We start from the raw sequence: 19,308 nt of genomic DNA, 5'->3' as shown, positions 1-19,308 counted from the left end.
TCTCTTACAGGGTCTAGCCCAGTGAATGAATAAACCATTAATTAAGTGCTCACTACAATCGAAGAATTGGGCTAAGCACTGAAGATACAAATACGTAGAAGTCCCTCCCTGTCCTCAAGGAGCTTATATTCTAATGGGAGAGACAACACATAAGAAAAGTTTCAGCTGCAAGTCAGATGGAGAGGTACCATGGGCCTTAGCATTCTGATGAAAAGCAAATGGAAAATGCCATTTCCATGGATAAAAATAATATCAGTATATGATGTTGAACCATTTGACAATGCCAAGAACTTTGGTGGCAAATACTTTCCATTCTGCAACAGAAGTAACTTTGGCACCTATAGTAGCAGTTGCCATGGTACATCTTCATAGGAGCTGCATCTCAAGATGAAAGCTGTGAGTAGTGGTCTGGAAGCATTGCTATTCCCAAGGCTCTTGGGTTCAGAAGCCTGTCTCCCTCAGGGTAAGAAGGTTAGATGGTGGTCAAGGTGGTGGTGGTGGTGGGGGAGGTGGTTTGATTGTCTGCACATGTTGTTTTCTGTCTTTCTTTTGGGGTGCCTCAATGCTTCAGAAAGGCTGACTTTTCTGCTCTGTGAGTGGCAGTTGGTAGGTAATTGGTGGGGATGGCTAGGATCTTCTTTACAAGAGATATTTCCTAAGATGATGGCTGTGAGGTCTGGATTGGAAGCAGGAGTGGTGGTCTGCAGGGTGTGTTATTGTCAATTGGTCAGTAGTTGTTGCTGGCAGTGATGAGAAAGATGGTTCTCTTTTTAATAATGATTTCTCCTTTCAGTGATGGCTGTGGAGTCTGGACTGAAAGCAGATCTGGTTGTTTGGAGGACACTGATGTTCCCAGTGCTTTTGGGTTCAGACTTTGGGTCTATTTCCATTTGGGTCTGAAATGAGATAGTGGTCAAGGTAGTTTGACTTGTCAGACACATACTGCTTCCTGTCTCTCCTTCAAGGTGCCTTGTTTCTTCAGCCAGGCCTGCTGGCATAACCTGTGCTTTCTATATCAACACTTGATAAAAATTTTTGATTGATTCATTAAGGATGGGAAAGTTTGTGTATCTACTATATTAAGTTACCTTGTGCTCTCTCATCCACAAACTTGAGAGATTGCCTTGGCCTTCAGGAGAATTGCCTGTTTTCAACTATTTGAATACAGGGAAGAAAAAGTCATAGTCATCTACTCAGAGGATTTTAGAGTTGAAAGGAATCTTAGAGATCGTTTAGTAATTGAACACACTTATTTTATAGATAAGGAAACTAAAGCCCTGAAAGAATAACTATCTTAAAGTTTTTGAAAGACTTTTAAAGGAAGAGAAATTCTTTTTATTCTCTCTGCCTCCATAATCAAGAGCATTAATTAGACATTGCAAAGAGGTAAACTTAAGTTGGATATCAAGTGGGAAAAACAACTTCCACTAGAGGTAGTGATAAGTGAGGGACTTGGTTCTTTCTCAATGGCAGTCTTGCAGTTATGTATTAGCTATACATACAGTTTATATATGCTCCCCCATGTGACATTCTCTAGTGTCTTGTAGAAGTAGGAATAGGCTTAGACATAAATGGGTAACTGATTCAGAGGTAGAACATTGGGCAGCGCTAGAATATGAGTTTGGAGGCATTATTCTCAAGTCTGTTCACTATGGATAATTGTTAGGACTCTAGGGAAGATTGGATGTAAAAAAGATTGTCTACATAGCAAACACATCTTGTTTAGATTTTACCCTGGATCTGCAGAAAATTAGACTTGCTTTAGAACAGTTCTAACATAATCAACTTTTGCCTCTTCCATCAGTGTTGGAATTAAGGCTTTATAAACAAGTCATGTTATTCAAAACTTCCAGTAAATGAAACTTATGCCAAGATTAGTACTGGAAATGACAAAATTCTCATCTGTTCTCCTTCCTCTTGGCCATAACAAGAAGCATCTGTTCCATTTTTTTGATGTTTCACTATAATAATATTTAGAACTTACATATAGCTTTTTACCATCAAAGACTTTTGCAAACATTAAATTACTCACAAACATGTCCAATGATTCTCATTTCTGGGTCTTTTATCAGGCCATCCATGATTTGTGGTCAGCGTATTTCTACAGTATCATCATCAGGCTTGTTTTATGAGATAGAAAACAGAAACAAATAGAAACTGTTATCCCATGAATTTGTAGGGCCATCAAAGATAACATCAGAAGGGTGGAAAACAGGAACATAAAGTTAGCTAATAGAACCTAAAGACCTTCAAGGGCATTCTATTTTTTAAAAAATCTATTATCATCATATACCTACATAATACATGCATACACACACTCATATACATATATACAAACACACATGTTTATATATGTATTTGTATATCCTCCTCTCCTAGGAGAGGTCCACAGTAGCAGCCCTAGAGTCCATATGCATGATGACCTACTCACTCCCCATACATAAGAAAGACTCACCAAGAAGATTGCCCTGCTCCTTACCTTCCAAGGGACCCACCAATAACCAGATGGAGCATTGTAGAAAACCAGCAGCAGATTCTAGCACCACAGGTGGTCATGTCGTCAAACCAGGCACCAGGGCAGTATGAATTGCCCAAATCCTCACAAGGTTGTAACCAACCACAAGACACAAAAATTGCACACGTGTCTAATATGTATAAGTACACATACGTGTACATATACATAAATTTATATACACAAACATACTATATATGTATGTGTGTATATGTGTGTGTGCACATAAATATATATATATATGTACACACACACACACACACACACACACATATTTGGAAATCAAAGTAGACTTTTTAATGCCCTTGTTTACCACTTGTTCATGGCCTGAAGTGAGATCTTCCCTCCATTCACTCCTCTAACCCTAACCCTAACCTCTCTTCTCTACCCATTTTATTTTTCACTCACAGGCAAGTGAAACCATACTTCTTGAAATGGAACGTAGTGGTCCTCAAGTTCCTCTGGGGGAGTTCCTGCTGACAACACCTTGATTTCACCCATGGGCTGGGATGAAAGATCAATTGGGTAACATCTCCTGCCAGCTCCCAGTTAACTTCTCTTTTACCTGGGCTGTACAGGGTCATTTTACTTCTACTGTAAGATCAGAGTCCACTATCTATCCCTTCTCCATGTCCAAGCCCTATAAGGTTATCAGGGAGATGATTTGTCCAAACAATGGGGATGGGGGAAGATAATTATGAGACTGAGGGAACATGCTACATTTCTGCCCAGTGTAAGGTACCTGCATATGGTGCTTTCAGTAACAGTCTTGAGGCTACCAATAAAACTGGACTAAAGGGAAAAAAATTTTCCTGAAGTTATACTGGGGTGTGAACAATAGTGAACCCTCACCATCACCATCTATCCCTTTGTCAGCACTAAAATCAGCTCTGAACAAGCACCAAACAAGAGAACCACCCTCCTTTGCAAACTGGTTATGACTGAGGGTAAACACAGCCTCAGTCTATTTAGCAAATGCTGGAGCCAATAAATGAAGCTTGTCTTGAAAAATCCATTCTAAAACTCAAGTCCCACTGAAGTTGATAAACCAAACAAAAACACAAGAAAATAATAAGGTATTTAGTGCAATCCCACACAGTTCTGGAGGCAGTTTGTTCCTTAATTAGAGGAAATGAAGATGGGGAGCTATAAAGAAGTCTCTCCACAGCATTATTTCATTCAATTGAAGGGATATTTAGGTATTATAGAGTACTGGCATACCCTGCCCAAATGCAAGTAGTTGCTACAGCAAATCTCCACCACTGATTCTGCCCTAATAAGGGGGCACCCTTGATAGTAGAGAGACTAAAACTCCAGGACCTCTCCTTTTCCAGAAGTATACAGCATCAGCTCAAGAATCCTTAAATATGATGACCTACTCACTCCCTATACACAGAAAAAGCTCACACCAAGAAGACTGCCCTGCTCTGTGTCTTCAAGTGGACCCATCAGAAACCAAGTAGAGCACTGCAGAAGATCAAAGCAGATGACACCAATCTTAAGTGATCCTGTCATCAAACCAGGCAATAGGGCAGTATGAATAGCAGGAGCTGACAGTGACAGTGGAAAGGCTCAGTGGGCTCATCACCTTCGGGGAGATTAAATGACTTTTTCATAGTGGTAGTGCTGGCACTGGTGAGTTCCAAACTCAACATTCCTTGGTTCTACTCACTCTATTAAGGTTTATGTCCATTATTAGGGAGGACATCTCAGCAAAGGCCTCTATGTTAATAATGCAGAATCAAAGGTCTTTCAATGAATTCTCTCTATTGTAATGAGCCAGACTATCAGGCTGAACCAGGACCACCCTCTTTTTAGAGGTCTAGTTTAGGTTGTTCCTCCACCTTTATCTGGATAGTGTTCTTTATTCCCTGTATAGTGGCTTCTCTAAAATCTCTTTCTTACATAGAGGTTCCAAATTTATTTATTTTTGTTCAGTTGTGACTACTACTCTTCATGATTCTATTTGGGTTTTTCTTGGCAAAGATACTGAAGTGGTTTGCCATTTCCTTCTTCAGCTCATTTTTACAGATGAGGAAACTGAGGCACATAGAGTTAAGTGACTTGCCCAGGGTCCCATAGTTAGTAAATGTTGAAAGCTGGATTAGAACTCAGGTCTTCCTAACATCTGGTCCAGTGCTCTTCTTCACCACCTAGCTGACCCACATTGTGAATATCAATCCCCACAATCCATAATCATTCTGGGCTCTGAAGAAGGTGGGGGATGGGGGTTGGCTCCTCACTGGTTTTCCTAAATTTCACTTTCCATTCCTTTCCTTCAGTCTTTCACCCTTGAGGTTATTTGGTTTTTCCCAAAGATAAAGAGGGGCAATTGTTGTTTGAAAGCCCTTTCAACTTTGCTGAAAATCTCGTACTAGCCTGGCTATAGATCCACAAGTAATTTTAAAATGTCCATCTGACTAAAATAACCAAGGTCCCATCCCTTATATGGCCAAAATATTTTTTAATTTTTCTTTTTCCATAATTTTTCCAGTCTCTACTGAACCTCATCTCTCAGTTGTGGATTTAACTGGCAGGATTTTGTGAAGTTTTTACAGTTTGATTCCCTGGGAGTCCCACTCCCTCTGTGAATACTGATATTCCCATGCAAATGCATGCAAGACCTTTACTCACAGCCCGTTCTGCATGCCTTTCTTCATACACAAGTGGTTGTTGTTGTTTGTTCTTCCTTCTTGAAGAAGGCTATGACACCAGAGAGTGATGCCATGACATGCAAGTGAATTGGATTTAAGGGAGGGAGGGCTGTGCATAGTCACCAGTCTCACTTTCTCCTCCAGATCTATCTGGGTCCAGTGGCCAGATGTGAATCAGGACAACTGGAGATGGGGAAAAAATAAAAATTTGGATTTTGGGACCTATTTCTCCTTCCCATCCTATATTTTGTGGAGCTAAATAATCCACAACTTCATTGCTTAACCAACACCTGAGGCAGGAGGGTGTCCACTCCAGCCCAACCTAGGGGAGGGGAAGGAGAAGGGGAATCCCACAGTTAAAGCCAGAAGTGAAATAGCCATCACAACTCTTAGATTGGCTCATCATTTGTTGAAATGAAAATTCTTTGTTTGGGCTTTTCACCTTGATTAATGAGGTAAAACTCAAGACAAAGGAAATTAAAATAAGTTTATTATAAATAGTTGAGGTAGAAACATATTGAAAGGCTAATCACTGGAGTTCCAAATTAAATCACAATGGAATTCCTAAGAGTGATGTCATCCCACTTCCAGAGACCACCAGACCCCTTAAAGATCTGAATCTTGCCTCTCACTCACCAGTCTGTTATTTGAGCATGAGGCCTCAGATCCCCTTTTGGTCTGATTGCAGTTGGGTTAGGATAGCATGGTTTATCCCTGAAAATCTCTAAATTGTATACAATCAGAATACAAAGGAGATGATGGAGGCAGAGAGGCTATGGCACAAAAGACCCAACTGCCTCTTTCATTGCCTTCTGCTAGTGTTTCCTAACCATGGTTAAGTTAAAGGCTGTGCCTCAGTCTCCCTCTCATCAATCCCAGGTTCTAATAACCAGATCTATTACCCATGTAGACTAGGTCTTCTGTCTCTTCCTCCTTTTAGAGTGTGCTTTTAGGAGGGCTGTACCATTGAGGGTTTGTTTACTATCAAGGAGGCATACAGAATATACGCTCAGGTTCCCAATCCAGGGAAGGGGAAAGGGTCAGCTTTGTACCAGACCTTATGCTCCTGTAGAAGTTCAGTTCCAATAATTCAAATTTGCTGGGGCAACAGAGATTTGATCCTACTTCCCATTCCCATGCAATCTTTCTTGCACCTTCAACTAGGCCATCACCAACAGTACACCGTTTGCCTTTATCTCATTCAATTTCATCTGTAGTCATGGTGGTTTGCAGGCAATGGCAGAAGGGGGAAGCTTGTGATAGTCTTGAAAGAGGCTGTTCCCAGGATTTGGAACCCATTGGCTACAACAAAGTGTTGCTGGGACTGCTGAGGTCATGCTTCAGGATTATGTCACTGCTTGATGTTAATAATGACATTTAACTTCAGTACTTCAGCTAGGCTGGGTCCCAGCTTAGGGTGAGGATACTTCTCAGAGTAGAGCAGCTGCTGGTATCCGATAAAGAGGACAGAAATCCTACTCTGGCAACTTTGATTTAGTTATCATCCCTAAGGTTACAGGCAGGTAGTAGATGGTGATCATCTAAGACAGGAAGTTCCTTCCTTGGAAGGTACCATTCAATCCGAAGCCAATAAGTATTTATAAAGCAATTACTATGTGACAGTTTTGGTGAAATTTGCTAGGGATACAAAGAAAAAAAGAAAGAAACATCTCCTGCCCTCAAGAAACTTACATTCATTCTATAATCCTTTGGGGGGAGACATTATGTATACATATACATATATACATATACATTGTATATATGTTATACACACACACATATATACACATATATACACCTACACACATATATACATATCTGTAAATATATACAAAATCTTTTTGTGTGTGGGGGTGGGAAGACATTTATTTCTACTAGAGATCAGGAAAGACCTCATGTAAGAACATAATTCTTGAGCTGAACTTTCAAAGGAGCCAGGGTTTCTTAGAGGTTGTGGCATGGAGGCAATGTGTACCAGGCATAGGGGATCAGCCTGTGCAAAGGTACAGGAACATGAGTACAGAAATTTCCAGATGTAGATACTTCCCCCAAAAAAAGATAGGGCAGGAAGAAGGTAAAAACAGGTAAAATAAGGCATTTCTAAGGCTTAGAGTGTTTATAGGACCAATAAAGCTTAGGCCTGGTAAACTGGAAGTTTTTCTAGACCCCAGGGGAATCCTTTTGTAAGAGCAAAATGAGCCAGAGACAAATGTTCCAGTGTTCCCCTTTAATTTTCTCTAAGTTGTTTTTCAGTTGTGTCAAACTCTTTGTGACCCCATTTGGTGTTTCCTTGGCAAAGGTCTGCCATTTCCTTCTCCAGCTCATTTTATAGATGAGGAAACTGAGGCAAATAGGTTTAAGTAACTTGCCCAGGGTCACACAGCTACTAAGTGTCTGAGGCCAGATTTGAATTCAGGAAGAAGAGTCATCCTGATTTCAGGCCCGGCACTCTATCTCCTGTTCTACTTAGCTGCCCTTGTTTTTCCCTAAGTGTGTGCATAAACCAGAGAGATTGTATGTGAGGGACCCTCCAAAACAATTATGTGGTCTTGATGTCAAGGTTGATGCACTGGAACTAGGAATAAGAAGTCAGATGGTTCAAATGCCACACCGACCCTTCTGAGATATTATTACAATAGTCAGAGAAAGAACTCAAGAATTTTGGTTACATCTTCTATAGAGCATTTGTCTGTCAGAGGCAGACAAAAATTGCACAGGATGAGAAGATGTGGAGAGGCTGTTATCTGTGTCAGTGAGATTGAAGAGCCATTTAAGTATTATCTAGCCTTATGCCTCTCAAATTTCTGGGATTTCCTAAAGAGAAATGAAAGAAGAATGTATGGAATTCAGCTTTCTCAAAACTTAAATTCCCACAAAATGCACTCTTGGCTAATTAGTTACACCACAGCTTTACTATACCTACTTTCAACTGCCTACTCAGGAATTACCCCAGAAGAAATCTATTATATAATGTTTCCCTCTAAATTATTTCATTCAGTAAGTACTTAAGAAGCACCTACTATTGCAGGTACTGCTAGGCAATATAGTAGACATGAAAGACATGATCCCTTCTTCCAAAGAGCTTACAATCTAGTAAGACCTTGTGAAATCCTCATTTCTCTGTACTCCCCAAGACAGAGGAAATCAACCTCATCTTTCTTTGCTATTCCAGACATAAATAATCATGTGAGAATTCAGGTTAGAAATGAGGTCTTCTCCCTTCCCCAAATGAGAGAACAATAACTTTCTGCAGTGATTCAGAAGTGTTTTGGCTTTAATATGACAGAGCTTCTTACAGTTGTGACACAGTTGGAGCATGAGCCAACGAGAACAACTCCCAAACTTATCTCATACCTTCAGATATCCTGTTGACCTGATAATCAGGAAGGGAAGAAGCCTGTCTAAAAATTTTAAGCTGAAGTGACCTTAGAGTTACCGAAAGTATCATAGTTTTAGAGCTGAAAGGGAGCCCCTCTCCCTCCCCTTTTTTCCCCAGAGGAGAAATCTAAGGCCAAGGGAGGTTAAATGATCTGGCTGAGGTCCTACAGGTAGAGAGTAACAGAGGCATAATTGAAACCCAGTTTTCTGACTCCAATACCAGTGCTTTTTTACACTACCTTTCAACTTCTTCATTTCACACATGCAAAAACTGGTGTTCAAAGAAGTTGTAACTTGCCCATGTAACAAATGGCAGTTGGAACTGAACCCCAGGTTTGTTTGCTTTTTTTTCCCCCCAAGCCAGAGGTACTATTTTTTTTATACTACTCTTGCTCTAGATTAAGAATCAGGAGATCTGTGGTCTAGTCCCGTCTGTGCCTCTCACTAATCTCCGGAGTGACTTCTAGCCCCTACCAAACTCCATGAGTTTTTTTTTTTTTTCCTGTTTAAAAATAGAGATAATGTTTTGCCCTGATATTTTTTTTTTAAACAGAATTCTTGTGAGGCTCAAATGCGGCAACAAATGTGAGTGCTTATTAGATATAAAACATTCTCCTTGGTTATTATTATTAAGCACTAGAGGTGCGGTGAGAAATCAACTCTCCCCAGGGTCGAGAGCAACTTGCGATTCTGTCCCTCTAAGCATTGAAATCGGATTCCTCACAGCCCCTTAGGGTGCATCCAAGTCTCTGCAAATCAGAGCAAAGTAGGTCTGCCCCTCTCTGCCTCTGTTTCTCGCTGGCTTCCTCGGGTCCTCAGGGGCCAGAAAGAGGGAAGCTGATCTTTTCAGAGTTAACTCCTCAGCTCCAGGTGGTGGGGCCGGGTAAAGACGTGGGCGTGGGAGCTCCCGGGTTCCTGGGAAGGAAACCGGGAAACTTCTTGACTTCAGCAGTTCTTGAGCCCGAGCCCGGGACAGTTTGCAGCAGCCCCACATCCCCAGCCAACCTGATCGGGTGCTTTCTGGGGGCCAGCCCCACGCCTGAAGCAAGAGGAAACTTTTGGGTTCCCAGACCCTCCCCTAGCCTGGAGAGGAAAGAGCGGGACCGCCCCCGAGGGCTGACCACAGGCTGGATCTCAGCTCCGGGACTGTGAGGCGCCCCTCCGAGATCCCTGGTCATTGCTGGAGCACACACAACCGGCGGGAAAATCATGGGCCCCTCCTGGCTTCAGTGGCTGCTGAAGCATCTACTCTGCCTGCCTGGCTTGGCCATCGCCACCGTTCTACTGCTCCTGGCTCTGGGGGTGAGAGGGAGGCGGAGAAGGTAAGAGGGAGGTGGAGAAGGTAAGAGGGAGGTCACCCCACCCCACCCAAACCCGGGCTGACTTTGCAGCTAGCCTTAGCTAACCCTGCTGGAGTCGTCTTCTCTGCTTCTGGGTTAGTAGAACAAAACCCTTTTTATTCAGCCCGCTATCCATCCACTTCATGGATCCATCCTTGGATCCATGGATCCATCCATCCAAACACACCTCTCTGTCTCTGTCCCTTTTCTCCAGCCCCCTGCCAAGTCTTTTCGTAATAGCGCTATTCATTATCACATGGACAATGTTATTGTGACCTTCTATCCCAGAAGGGAGCTCTCTGGGATGACTGCAGGTATCCAGAGTCTCACAGTTGGACTTTGATATCTTTTAGTATGGTGTATAATGCAAAGACTTATTCTTTCTGTCTGTTTCGCAAAACAAATGTGAATATCATAGTTTTGGGACCTAATGCTGATACTATTCTAGCATCAGATGTCTTAAGTCAACATGTTGTTTTAATGTATGTTTCAACCAGGCATTTGTGTGCCCTGACAAAGTGAAGCGTACGCTTTATTTTCCCCTAAAACTTCGTCTAAGATTGGGGGTGGGGTGGGGCTGGGGTAGGTTATGATACTTAAGTTTCATTCCTTTGCTAGAGAAGTGTTTGAAGAAAACTTAGTACAAGAAATGAAGATTAGATCTCTTCAGAGTATTGAAGAGTCAAGTGACTCTTCTTTCGCTGATTGATTTAATAGAACTGCTTCTTTGTAAACTTTTTTTCTCCGTAGGCTTGAAAACAGATAAGGCGTTTGAACAAAAATCCTTGTGTTTATTTAGGCAGCATCTCTCCTCTCCCCCACTCCCCACCCTCAACAACCTTGTTTTGAGAAAATGCATTAGTTAGATTTAATTATCAAACGTTGGCTGAACTGTTTTTGTACTGTCTGCAAATGAATAAGTTTGTGGGGAACTTTCTCTTTTACAGATGAGTGTTCATATTCATTTTTTTTTAAAAAGAGAAAAGACTAAAATGTCCCAAAACATGCCTTCTCACAAGCTGTGTCTTTTGAAGATTAAATTTTTCTTTTAGAGCCATGGTATTTTATTTATTCTGGAATTTAGGAAAATCCATCTTCAGTTTTTAGGTTGATTCCACATAGAACCTACATCCTTCCTCTCCTCCACAACAGCATAAGTCAACACTATATGTAAGATCTAGTTGAGAGGTAGCAGCTTATTATTAATTCTGAGTCCAACCTAATTCATTATATACCATGAATAAATTTATGAATAACCACTAATATTATATTAATATCTGAAGGAGTAGATGGGGAAAAATGATAAAGTGAATAACAGAAATATCTAAATGGATTTCTAAATATTGCTCTTTAGGGGGTTTATTGATGTGGCTATTGAGGGAGATTGGAATGAAAAACCTGGAAAACAGTATCCCGTTCTGGAGGTAGAGAGAGAATGAATGGTATATTGTACTATAAAAATGGAGACAGATATAGACTATTCAGGTGAATGTCAGGAAGAGGGTGTCACCTATACATAAAAAGTAGATATTGTGAGTTTAGGGATGGAAAGTAAGGGATATTGTTTGGATAAAGGGAAAATGGGTTGAATATGACTACAGTTATTGTCTTTTACCTCCTCACTCCCTTTCTCACACACTTGAATAAGGGAGATGTTTCAGTGAACATGTACTACAAATTTAAGTATAAAGGGAAGATTTTTTGAGTTGACTTTTGTGAATCATGGAATGTTTACTTCTGAGAAAAAGTAGTTGCTAGGTTGTCTGCTCTGACAGTTCAATTATCTGGGGCATAAGGTGTGGATGTGTCTTAGAATCATAAGAAAAAATAGTTTGAGAGTTGTATGACTCAGTTTTGAGACAGCAGTTGCTGATTTTCCTAGGACAGGATATAGAATATTAGAATAAATTAAGATTACAGTATGTGTCAGTGATTTGCGTATGAAGCATTGAAGAGTTGGGGAATGTTTAGGTTAATTACTGGAGAATATTTCTGTGATTGTGTACCTGATTATAGACAGAAAATGAGAATCTGATTACTAACTGTAAGTTAAGATGTATTCATTCATGAGAAGGACCTAGCTACTGAACTAAACTAAAAGATTAGGGAGAAAGGAGAGAGAGTTGAAAGTACATGTTTAAGAACTTTGACAACCAATGTTCTTTCTTCCCATTGTTGCTGAGAAGAAAGGATAAAGAAAATTTATTCTACTCTCTATTTTCACTAAATGTGATGAATGAAAAACTGAGAGAGAGTTTCTCGGTAATTAATAATAAATGTATTTATTAGGCTAGCTAATAATCAATAAATTGGTGGTCAGTGATTTCTCTCAGTAGCCAAAGACCTCTATATATACTGACTGTCTTAAATATGTTTTTTGAAAGGGAATGTCCCTGACAGGAGAAATTAACCCTAACTGGTGGACATTTAAATGAGTAAGTAGGCAAAAAGTCTTCAGCTCCTCTTACTGAGAACATGGACTTAGCTACCTCCAACAATTTGGACAGGGGAATCCATTTCCACCCAGACTACCCTGGTCAATTTTCTCCTTCATGAGCTGGGTTACCCTAAACTCCAATGGAAGAGTGCAAGGACATGGGCTCATCCGGGTAAGAATTCACCTAGATAAGATTCTAATTATACTTCAAATAGCAGTAAGGTCTTCTAGTTAAATGGGGTCTTGCCCAAGATTGAGGAACATATTGCCTTGAGGATTAGGACACTCTCCTATTAGCCATGTCTTTCAGATCCTAGCCTACTGACCTACTGGGTCTGGTCCCTGAATGAGGAAATGAAAAGCATGGATTCTGATTAATGAGTTATTACTAAAATAGAAAATAATCATTTCTCTTATTCCCCCTTTGATTCTTTTGAGAGTTGCAGTCTCTTCAGTGAATCACTAACCTACATGACAAATGCTTCTTCAAGGGTTTATAACTATGGGTCTTATGATGGGAAACAATGGGAGGGGAAGAAGGAGAGTGACTGACCAATGCATTGACAGGAACCATTACAGCATCCCTTTTGGTAAACAGACCTTACAGAAAAGAAGCACATAGGGAAGAAATAAATAATTAACAATTAAAATTGTCCATTTTATTGGTCTGTCATGTTTTAAGGCTCAGTTGTCTCATCTCATACAGCTGTTTAGTTTCTGAAAACATCCTCTGGCGCAGTCCTTTGGTCCTTTAGAGATCTCTCTAAATCTGCAAATTGGAATGCATGGGACTTCAGAGTAGCTTCTGGTGGATTTGCTTCTCTTTTAAAATCTCATAAAGATAGATCTTAGTATAATTTTAAGTCTACTTTGCCAATAACCAGGTCAGGTAGTGAAAGCTGGCTCAAACCTTGTGGCTCTACTAGTAAGAACATCAATTTGGGAACCTTTTAGACCAGAGAATTTATATTTTTAGGTAGTCCAATTATTCTTATGTTTTCTCTTTTTGATCTGTTCTCCAGATCAGTTTTTTTTTCTTATAGGATGTTTCATATTCTCTTCAATTTTTTTCATTTTTTATATTTTGTTTTATTATTTCTTGGTGTCATAACTTCACTGGCTTTCCCTTGCCCAATTCAAATTTTCAAAGAGTTGTTTTCTTCCTTAAGATTCTGGATCACCTTTTCCAGTTGGTTGACTTTCTTCTCATAATCTTCTTTTTTTCTTGGATTGTTCTTACTTTAAAAAAAAATTTTCTCAATCTCTCTTATTTGACTTTTGAAGTTTTCTTTGAGTTCTATGAATTCATTTTGGGCAGATGACAATTTGACTTTACTCTTTGATGTAGGGGAGGCTTTTTTTGCTTTAGTATCCTCCTCTGAAGACAAACCCCAGTCTTCTCTATTCCCATAGTAACTGTCTGTGATTGGGTTTTTTCTCCTTTGCCTGTTCATTAATTTTTTAAATTTAGCAGCTTGTTATTATAATCACCTCTAATCCTGGGGTGTGGGGGATGTTATTTTTTGAGCTTTGTCCTGTGCCCAACTTCTGCATTCCTTTTCCCCTCTAAGCCACAGCTAGGGCCCCCTGGCACACTCTGCTGGAAATACTCTTGCTCCCTGAAAACCCTCCATTGGCTATGACCTTCACTTCTCCCCTCTGGCCTGGAACAGAGACAAAGAACTCAGCTGTTCTGTAAGTGCCCACAGCTAGCAGCATCCCTACTCCATTGTTTCTGCACTCACCAGATGAGGGCTGGTTTCTTCTCAACCAGTATTGTGTCTTGGCAGCACAGCTGGGTCATCTCTTGTCAGCAGAGGCTCCCTCAATCTTCTCCCACTCAGATGCCTGATTCCTGACACTGTCTGGAAGGTGAAAATTCCTGTAGACGAGGTTGAGGCTACCTCCCAAACCAACTGCCCACAGAGCTCTCTACTTGCTGTTTTAGCAGAGCTAGTCTGGAAGTGTTTACACTTTATTTGGGATGAACCTCCATCCTGGGATCTTTCTTTGTATCTTCTTCAGTTGTCCCAGGAGGACCACTGTTCTGCCCCAACTCTTGTTTATTTTTGCTACTCTATGTTCACCCTGAGGCATTATTTTGTCTTGTTTGTGGAGGAAATTTGGAGAGCTTGGAATTTTCTGACCTACTCTGCCATCCTCCCCCTTATTTTTTTTTAAACAAAATTTTCACCGTAGCTATTTATTTCATTATTTATTATAGTTATTTTCTTTTAGCTGCTCATTCCCACCTTAGGAGGATGAGATTCTGCTAAGAATAAGAAGATGACCTCTAATACAGGAATGAATTTCATTTAAAAGTTTCCAAATTAACTTCAATTGTAGCCAAAGGTTCTGGGATGGAATGTACAAATACTCTGAGTAATCAATTTCAAAACAATACATATCAGATAGGTTGTTTATAAATAATGATAAATGATAAAACATTTTCAGTTAGTAACCATGTTTAAATGGATAATTTTGAGTAAAACTGGATATCTCTTTAAGGCAATACAAGATAGACCACAAGTCATTCTTCTTTTAAGATAATTAATTGCACTTAAATTCTTTTCATTAACACAGAACAGAAAACAGTTATGCTATTGACCTCACTAAATAACAGAGTTATATCCTGGTTTCACAGATTTTTACATCATTGTCTAATTATTCCCCTACCATTGTGAGACATCAAAAGACCTTATCATAAACTAGAATACATAACTAGTAACAGGCAGATAACAATAACAAAAATTCATCTACCTGATTATTTAGGATATGAAAATGACAAAAATTCCAGTACTTGCATCTTTTTATAGTAGCTCAGATGTTCTTCAGTATTCACCTATGAGATAATGATCTACTATTGTGTTCATACTGATCACGTGACATGATTATAGAAATTTGCCATAAAAGAAGAACAGGGATGTAGCTATACAAAAAGGGGAAAGTTCAGGCTAGAGTCATATAGATCAGGGCTTCTTAAACTTTTTCCACTTGCTACCCCTTCAACACTTCTTAAACTGTGGGTCACACAGTTAAGTATGGGGTCATGACCCACAGTTTAAGAAGCACTGATGAATAGTCAATTGCATTGAGCCAGACTTAAATGGTGGGATACTTTCCATTCAAGAAGAAATCTCATGCTGGGGAAATTGAGTCAGAATAATCCTATTTTATCCCATGCCAAAAATCATTCTCCCAGTTTTTCCTATGAGAATTCCACCTGCAATTGTCAGCTCCCATAGGGTTACATGGATCATTGTCCTAATGGCATTTTTTGATGATCGTACCCGGAGTCGGCTCAGAATAATATAAATTATAGTACCATAAAGTCTGTTCTACCATAACCTATACTAAAACGTGTACCTACTTAATGGCCAAAATACCATCTACCTAGTATAGCTTTTGTAGGCAACAAGGTGGTACAGTGGTTAGAGCTATAGGCCTGTAGTCAGGAAGATCTGAGTTTGACTCTGGTCTCAGAAATTGATTAGCTGTGTGATCCTGGGGAAGTCACTTAACCTGTTTGACTAAGTTTTCTTGACTGTAAATTATGATAGTAATTTGACTACTGATGCTACTGTGACTACTAAACAGCAGAAGCATAAAATTAACCAACAACATGTTAACAAAAGTAGTATTGAACAAATTATTGAATCATGCAAATTTATTGATGGAAATGGAAATGTATCTTATAGCAATTCAGGATTAGGTCATCGCCACTGGACATTTTACAAAAGTTATGTTTAAGGAGTCCAGACTTGTTGATCAATTCACATTGTGTGACAAAGTGGTAAGAGACTATGTAACATATCACTGCAGGCTACAAAATTTAGCATTTACCATTTACCTAGAAAGGCACATTCAAGTAGCACATTTTGTGCTATACCCCAAAAGTTCTCTAGCCTTTATAAATGAACATGATAAATCTCCAAGATACAATTACAGTCTCCTAAATATCCTTGAAATTTCAACAGACTTTATTGAAATTAGAATATCATTGGAGTCTGCTGCTCAGAAAAGAAAAAAAAAACATGGATCTATAAAAATTTAAGAAAAATGTTTTTAGTAGATTTTATTGGTACAATCTCCAAACTACATGAAATCAAAAGCTTTCAAAATATAGAGACAACAGAAGAAATTAAAATTATATCAGAGTAGGAAGAGATATATGTGATTTCTTTCAGCCTGTTACTGGAGTTTTCCTGAAGATATTTTCAGAGATTACAGAAGATGAGTTCCAACATTTTTATTCAGTTACCAAAAGCAGTTTATTTTTTAATCTACCAGTTCAATAGTCCATAGGACATTAAATGTGAAATAATAATATGGTAAAAGTGACTTGCCTTGGACAATTTTTAACCTGAAATTAAAAAAAAGAGAACAAAATAATAAAAAACCCATCCCAATGTACTTATTCAATTAGAAAGACCATTTTTTGCCATCTGTAAATAGTTTAATAGAAGATAAAACATAAAAGAACAGTAGCAAAATAGCTACTGGTCCCAGGTTCATTTCCATCTTAACCCTATCAAATATAAAAATGAGAACATAATAATAATAATAATAATAACAGTAGTAACAATAATAAATTCACCTTTACTTAGCATTTTTAATGTTTATGAAACCTTGTTATTATTTGCTGTTTTGTATTATTCTGATTGTTTCATGTATATATTGTTTATATCACCAGAATAGCTACTTTGCGATAGACATGTGTGTGACACTTATATACATTGCTTATATGAGAAAGAAATTTTACACCTACATTGAAATATGAAGGTATAATTAAATATTATGAATACTGAGCTTCTTTACTCACTAGAAAGAGGATCATTCTGAACCTTAGATTTATAATCAAAGACAAATTTAAAAAAAAACAAAACAAAACCGATTCAATGAGAATCATTGCCTTTTACTACACTCCAAGTGAAATTTGAACTGAATGTTGATTTTTATAGCAGTTGTATCTGGATGTCACATGGGCATCTCAACTTAACATACCCAAAGTAGGATCAGAGATCTAGAGATTGATGGGATTTCAAAGGCCATCTAGTTCAACCCACCTGTTTTATAGAATGTAAATAGAAATAGAAATTTTATAGATTGTAAAAAAAAAAGATACAATATGTTAAATTGTACATACTGATCAAATGCTAGGATTTGTGGGTCTGGACCTGTGATTTCACCGATGTTGGGAAGTCCTCGTGTGAAAGTTTCCTCCATCAGCAACTCATATATATCTTAAAGTGTTTGAGAGTTACCTGGAGTCAAAAGATAGTTCTTGCCAACATGGAGCTCACAGTCTAAAGGGGTCTTGAAACATATAAAGATATGTATAAACCAGTAGGCTACTTTCTTAGGAGAAGTAGCCTAAATAAAGAAACAAAAGAAAATTTGGCACATTGTTTGTCAGTGATGTCAAACACATACACTACAGAATACCAAGAAACTAGACTAGAATAGTAATATTAGTAGTAATAGTAAATAGACTAGAATAGTACCTAAGATCAAAAGAAACCAATGCTTTGTTGCTGTCTTAGGCCAGAGTTAGAGAATCTCAAGCACAGAACTTAATTTAATCATTTTTAGTCTTAATTTGATCCAGCTCACCGTGCCAGCACCAAGTAATGTTTCTATGGTGTGGGGAAAGGAGGACTTGATCTGAAGTTAGAAGAATTGGGGTCACACAGAATTTTGAAGTTGGAAGAGGCCTCAGGACACGATCAAAATCTACCCTTATTTCCAAAATAATCTGTACTGCAACACACCCAACAGGGGCACATTCAGCTTTTGCTTGAAGACCTTTGGTGAGAAGGTCTCCTGAGGGCATACATTCCACTTTTGGAAGGCTCTAATTTTTTATGTGATGAAGTTTTCCCTTACATCAAACCTAAATTCTCCTCTTTGCAACTTCAACGTGTTGTTCTCAGTTCTGCTCTCAGGGGCCGAGCAGAATGTTGTTGTTGTGGAGTCATTTCAGTCATGTCAGATTCTTAATGACCTCATTTGGGGTTTTCTCGGCAAGATGCTAGGGTGATTTTCTGTTTCCTTCTCCAGCTCATTTTATAGATGAGGAAACTGAGGAAAACAGGGCGAAGTGAGTTTCCCAGAGTCGCACAGCTAATAAGTGTCTGAGGCTGGATTTGAACTCAGCAAGATGAGTCTTCCTGACTCCAGGCCCAGCTCTATCCATTGTGCTACCTAGCAGCACTGCTAAACAGAATGAGTCTAATTAATCCCTCTTGCCTTTCAAGTACTTGAAGACAGCTATTATGTTTTCCCTTCATTTCCTCTTCACCAAGCTAAACGTCTCCATTTATTCCAATTGTTGTTCCTCACGTGGTATGAATTCCAGGCCCCTTGTCCATTCTGATTGAGTCATTCTGGAATTTTTCAGGTTGTCAGTGTCTTTTCCACACTGTATCACCAAGAATTGAACCCTCTACTCCAGTTGTGTTCCGATCACGGCAAAGGACAGTGGGATTATTCTCTTCTCATTCCTGGAATCTGTGTCTCTTAGTGTAACCTTAAGTCACATTTGATTTTTTGGCTCCTTTATCGCATTTCTGACTCATGTTAAGATTCCAGTCTACTGAAACCCTTAAATCTGTCATACAAAAACCAATAGACAGAAAACTGCTATCTAACCATGCTTTCCCTATCTGTATGGTGAAGTCCATTTTTTAAGTTTAAGATGGTTTGTATCTTTGTAAGCCTTAATTGGGTATATAAAGCAGTATATAAATGTTATTAGACATCTTGTAGGTAGGCTGTTATCAATAGATACCCTTGCCCAAGGAAATTGAATACCTTAGTACCAGATACTTGGAAGATACTTGGAAGACCTGAATTTTTCATCTGCCTCTGCTTGTTACTAGGACAACTAGGTCCTGATAAGTACAAATAATGAATCCCGTGAAGTGGTTGCATTATTTGGATCCACACTGCTTATTTCTATTGGTCTGGAACCAATGACCATATATC

At 39.1% G+C, this 19,308-nt stretch overlaps 1 protein-coding gene across 1 annotated transcript in view; it reads left to right on the top strand.

Annotated features, from left to right (window-relative positions):
• Nucleotides 1-9,451: 9,451 nt before the first annotated feature.
• Nucleotides 9,452-19,308, top strand: part of LOC114054120 (25-hydroxycholesterol 7-alpha-hydroxylase-like) — a 260,480-nt gene continuing 250,623 nt past the window's right edge. Inside the window, exon 1 of the mRNA XM_027877253.1 lies at nucleotides 9,452-9,866. Coding sequence (XP_027733054.1) covers nucleotides 9,754-9,866 — 113 coding nt within the window. The 5' untranslated portion in view covers nucleotides 9,452-9,753. The remainder of the gene's footprint in view (nucleotides 9,867-19,308) is intronic.

Source organism: Vombatus ursinus, unplaced genomic scaffold (genome assembly GCF_900497805.2).
Source record: "Vombatus ursinus unplaced genomic scaffold, bare-nosed wombat genome assembly UNPS02014812.1, whole genome shotgun sequence".
In the NCBI taxonomy this organism is placed as follows: Eukaryota; Metazoa; Chordata; class Mammalia; order Diprotodontia; family Vombatidae; genus Vombatus; species Vombatus ursinus.
This window is presented reverse-complemented; position numbering and strand designations above follow the sequence as displayed.